The following is a 5693-nucleotide window of genomic DNA, read 5'->3' as shown; positions in this document are numbered from 1 at the left end:
AATATATATATATAAATATAATTTTTTTACTATAATTTTATATTTACAAATTAAATAATATTTTTTTCATGTTACAGATATAAATGAATTGGGAGTTTCAAAGAGAAAAAAGAGAAAGCTTTACAACGGCAATGATAAAGATTTCTCCAAAGATATAGACTACCATGACAGTGAAGACGATGACAATAACGACAGTGATGATGATGATCTTGTTGCACATTTTAGAAGAGGAGGAGAATTACCCGATTTAGATCTAGGTGATAATTCACACGATTCTGTGGATGATCTTGAAGAAGAAGATAACGAAGATGACAGAGAATGGAATGCATTGGGTGCTGCACTTGAAAGGGAATTCCTTTCTGAGTGACATGTGTTTGAATATAAGTAGTTCTCTTTAATGATTAACTCAGGATGTTTTATGTTATTCATAAATTCAAGTTCGATAACCGAGGCAGGGTTATTGATAATAAAACGTTACATTATTGTATACTCTGATGAAGTCAGCAAGATATTATGGAAATATTAAAGATTTCGAAGGAACAGATGGAAATAGCTGATCTATGAAACAAGAATCTTTAAAAATGGAAAATCAATCCTTTCTATAATATCGAGCAATAAATCTATTGGATTTTTAAATTTTGCACATATATTTAAAAGCATGATTAATTGTAACAAAGTAATTATTGTTCTTCAAAAGTAATTTGTGAATAGTATTATAGCACTGTGAATAACATGTGCCATTGAATATATTTGCGAGTTTTTTCTCATGCAAGAAAATATGTCAAAAACCGATTTTATCTTTATGTGTGTGTGTGTATATATATATATATATACATATATATATATATAAAATTAGAAAATAAAAAATTTATTTTCTAATATTTTTAGAGCTACCGCATTAACGTTGATGATTCCAAGCAAGCTTTTGTATTGAGATCCCAGAATGTATCGGAAAATTTGAAAATAAATACTTGTAGTACTTACAATTTACAATGAATAGTTTCTCTATTGAATATTTCTAATTTATTAATTATCGAATTTCTCAATATAATAGTATCTTATACTTTTTATGTCATTGTTGAAACACTATCTGGTTGTGGGTCATCAGGATTATCGTAGTATTTCAGATACATCTTCTTATGAGTGAAGTCTCGTATGCCTTCCAGTCTTCCTCTTCGTGGTGCTTTCGAATAATCAAAGGTCGAATTTTTTTTGCCATATAATTTACTCACTTCTTCTATATCTTCCCTAATTTTACAAAGAAATATGAGATAAAAATTTTTTTAATGCATAAATGTCTTAAGTAGTTTTGTGAAATTTTTAATGGTATATATACCTATATCTACATGCAACAATTTCCTTTCCTGTGACTGGATCTACTATATCGCCTAGAGGATGTATTACTTCGACAATCTACACAGATTTTGACTTAGTAAAAATATTCAGTCATTCATAAAATTTTATTTATTTAAATCTATCATCTTTTTCTCATATAACCACACGATAGCAATAATTAAATGTAGCTAGATAAAACAACACGTACCTCGTGTGTGATCAGACGTGTTAATTTCTGCGGTAATGTTTTTATCAAAATTACATCACCGATTTTACACAACTTCTTCGGATCATGGGCATAAACAAATTCGTTTTCCTTGAAGTACTGTTGAACACCAAGAAATATAACCTCAACTAGGAATCTAAATAAATATTATTATATGGTACATGATACACATATGTATACTAACCATATGAATGTAATCATCAAATTGTAATTGCGGTACTCTCACTTTGGCGGCATTCTGCTTCGACGAAGGCACGCATGTTCCCAGAAAATACCGCAACGCGGTCTTACCTACTTTATCCGCTGCTTTGGCGGCCATCTTTTAATGAAAGATCATCTGATCGCTTACACATACCTAGGTCTATGTTACAGAAGCTGTATACATATATGTATAGACTTTATAGTATAGACGACTTCAAATTCTGATTAACTTATTAAATACTGCATATAATATTTTATTAACAAAAATAAGAGACTAATAATTATACTATTATACTAATAATGTAATAATTTTGTGATCTATCGTTTCTTTTACTTTAAACAATTCAAAAAATTAAGTTTCCCAAAAAGAGAAAAAAATTGTATTTTTCAATTTGACAAAAAATTAAATTATTAATAATATCTTCTAATCAAAAAATTTTTATTAACAAAATAATTGGTATAAAGAATATATTCTTAACATAATCAAATGTCATTTTTGTCATTTTTGTTTCACAACTTTTAAAAATTCATCTTTTTTAATTGTAACGATAACGTTTTTTTATGAAGTTAAGTATCAAGTATTCGTTCACTTTTGATAATTGATGATTAATAAGGTATATATAATTACTTAATTTGTTCACATAAAAACTCGAAAATCATGTTTTTTGAATTATGTCACTTTTGAAGTCATTTATTTAAGGGAGAGGCAGAACGATATGTGTATATAAAAAAATTAAATTAAATTATGTACTTAGAAATTTAATCAAAAATTTTAATCTTGTCGATTAAATTAATCAACAATTGAGTTAATCAGAGTTTAATCGGAGAAACACGGATGTACGGAGAACTTTTCATTTATTGTATAGTATGTTATATGCATTCGTTTTTCAGCTACGCTTTCTACTTTTCTCATTATCTCTTTTTCTCTTCTACGCGTAAATGTATAGTATATTTGTCTTGTTTCGAATGCAGATGATAAAACGAATAGAATTCTCATTGTACTAGCTAATGCACGCATGCATTTAGAAGGTACTTTTTGACGGATTAGAGAAATTAAAAACTGCAATGGAAAAGGAGAAAGAGCTAATATGAGATTGCATTTTTTTCTGTAAAGAGATCTGGGAACTACAAAATATCGTTTTCGTAAAATTTGTATTTTGCTCACTTATAGTTCTTTTTTTTTTTACATATCATAATGTTTTAGTGGTATTTTGTATTTTATTTTGTATGATACATGTAAAATAATATACCGAGATTATTATTTATAAAAAAATCCCCTTTTTGTTCTTTTATTGATGCTTCTATCAAAAAGATTGGTGACATATTTTTTATTGATATTCGAAAAGAGTCGCACTATAGGAATAGTGGCGATATTGCGGTCAAAGTGGTGCATGTAGTATTTATAGAAATATATCGATGGTATAGTACAACACCGAAGTTATCAACGGGAGAACATTTTTTTTTAATCTCCAGGGAAATCATAAGATAAAAAATATAATGAAAATCTGACATTATTTATATTATCTTAAATTTTTCTTAAACTACGTGATTCCGTGTTGTTTTTAGTAAACTTAATTTATATCGCCGTTACTAAACTTACTTCAATTTACGTAGATTATATTTACTCTTTTTCTCTAATAGTATAAAATATAAGCAATAAATTTACTTAATTGATCAGGTTACGGATGTAGCCAAGTACAATCTTGTAAGTACCAAGTAGACCCAAGCTATACAACGCTGAAGCTAAGGAGTTCCGAGATAATAATTAATATCCAATTACTAACAGAGCAACTTTAGTTTTCCACGATGGCGAGCTTAATTAAGCACTTCCTTCGTCAATAATATAGTGGCCGTTGTTTGCATGTATATATATATATATATATATATTCATGTACATGTATTCACATAAAACATATGAGATAAAATATTTATCAGATCGCGATGTTCTTGGTTTCTAGATACCGATTAAAATTTCAAAGTATTGTGAATGAAGATGAAACGATTTTCTCGGCATTACTATAATCGCCACTTCGCAATTTATACTCTAAGAATCTATATTTCGAGAACCATTGGTGCATCTGTGCATTATCCGCGACACATCACATGACTGAAGCTGCGTGAACGTACCATGAAGTTTCCTCTAGGTTCTCGTCGAAGGTAAATTACATTTAACCCTTCGATTGCTGCACGTTACGTGCATAAGCTACTGAAGCGAACAGATCCATACGCTGTCTTCTGTTCGGTAGACTTGCAACGTGATGCACTAACGTGGTTAGGAAATTATGCGATTACGTAATAGAACTTGCATGCACGTCCTTGTGTGATCTATACCTTCGATTTACAATGACACTTATGCAATTATTAGATCTTCAACCCTTTCAAATTATTCAAGATTAAATTTCTTAAAAAGTAGAATACCTCAAATTTTTTAGAAAATAAGTAAAGGTAGAAGTAAAGTATACCTTGTAAAAAAATGTGAAGGAAGTATGATTTTATTTGCAATGGTGATTAGTCAAAAATTTACGCATATTGCTATATAGAATTATAAATATAAATATAATTATTATTTCTATGTAAAAAATTAATATATATACCACTTAAATATAAAAAATAATTAAGGAATACAATTGATATATTTTTCTGGTAATACTATTAAAATCGTATTTTAATTATATTACACTTTAATTCCTTCAATTTTCAATGTAGAAATAAGAGATCAAAGTTTCTATTTTACATCAGTTAAATTATAAACAAATAAATTCTTTAAATTTACTTTTGAATAGAAATTCTTCAAATCTCTTTTTAATAAATTTTTAGAACTCAGGTTCTATTAATTTGTATATATAAATTTAAAACTAGTATTACTAATGTTGAAAAGATATAAGCAAGAAGTATATAAGTTATTAGTATACAAAAAGCAGAAGAAAATTATTATTTTTTTTTGAAAAAAAAAATTACATATAGTATTAATATTATTTATATAATTTATTAATTTACATATTAATTAAATAAATATATTGTAATAATATTATTTATTATCATTTTTTACATAATATTAATTTTAAAAACATTAAATAAATTATTCTTAACATTAAATAAGTATTCCGTTCTTATACGAAAATTTGTATAATCATAAAATAATATATAACTGTGAGAAAAACTTTATACAAAAAAATAAAATAAATAAAAATGAGAGACATCACAGGATTGATAAATAATCATTAGTTTACAGTTGGATCGTTGCTTTGAATAGTTTAGAAGAGATATTCATAGGATGAATATCTCTCTCGCAAGAGAAATTCACGAACCGATGCAGGAAAGGACAAAGGTCGTGGAAAACACGACAGATCAATTTTTGTACATCAAAGACCGGATATTCTGAAATATATTGCTCTTATCTTGCGCGCGCGAGCGCTTCTCTTCGTTTTGCGTAATACACGCACACACGGAGGAATCATGCATCTGCGAACTCTGTTGTTATTGTGGAATGCAAAGGAGCAAGGGAATTCACGGATGATCACTCTGCGAATCGGTCGGCGACTGAGCCGTCAGTCATCCAGGAAATTCTATTGTCGATGGAAAAATCGGGACTACAGTCGCACGACTCGCTCGTTGCCTCCATTATTATGATGCCGCGCCTCCGTTTCTGCGGATTCATTCGGTTTCCGGAGGCAACGATGAAACAAAATGAAATAACGCCTGTTACTGTGCGAAAATACGATCGCACGAATTCGGCGCGTCGAGCAAACGCTTCGCGCGTAAATGATAACTTGAGCATATTGAAATATCGATGTAAGATCGTACATGTTTATTTGGCATGATACACAATGAAGAATACACATATATACACATAATTTGCATATTTATAACAATCAATAATAAAAATAATTATTTTAAGAAATAATTATTTTAAAAAATAATTATTTTAAGA

General features: G+C 28.6%; 2 protein-coding genes across 2 annotated transcripts in view; one reads left to right on the top strand and one right to left on the bottom strand.

The window, feature by feature from the left end:
- The window catches only part of LOC108753660 (RNA polymerase II subunit A C-terminal domain phosphatase), a 4389-nt gene extending 3828 nt beyond the window's left edge, over nucleotides 1-561 (top strand). Inside the window, exon 7 of the mRNA XM_018495456.1 lies at nucleotides 78-561. Within this exon, the coding sequence (XP_018350958.1) occupies nucleotides 78-367 (290 nt within the window). The 3' untranslated portion in view covers nucleotides 368-561. The remainder of the gene's footprint in view (nucleotides 1-77) is intronic.
- Nucleotides 562-1037: 476 nt separating this feature from the next.
- Nucleotides 1038-1885, bottom strand: LOC108753668 (28S ribosomal protein S17, mitochondrial). Its single transcript, XM_018495467.1, has 4 exons — nucleotides 1746-1885; nucleotides 1544-1660; nucleotides 1337-1413; nucleotides 1038-1248 (listed from the first exon to the last, which is right to left on the bottom strand). Exons 1-4 carry the CDS (start codon nucleotides 1878-1880, stop codon nucleotides 1068-1070), a joined length of 510 nt encoding a protein of 169 aa, XP_018350969.1. The 5' UTR covers nucleotides 1881-1885; the 3' UTR covers nucleotides 1038-1067.
- Nucleotides 1886-5693: the final 3808 nt, after the last annotated feature.

Source organism: Trachymyrmex septentrionalis, unplaced genomic scaffold (genome assembly GCF_001594115.1).
Source record: "Trachymyrmex septentrionalis isolate Tsep2-gDNA-1 unplaced genomic scaffold, Tsep1.0 scaffold70, whole genome shotgun sequence".
NCBI lineage: Eukaryota > Metazoa > Arthropoda > Insecta > Hymenoptera > Formicidae > Trachymyrmex > Trachymyrmex septentrionalis.
Note: the sequence above shows the minus strand (reverse complement) of the source record. Positions and strands in the feature narration are given on the sequence as shown.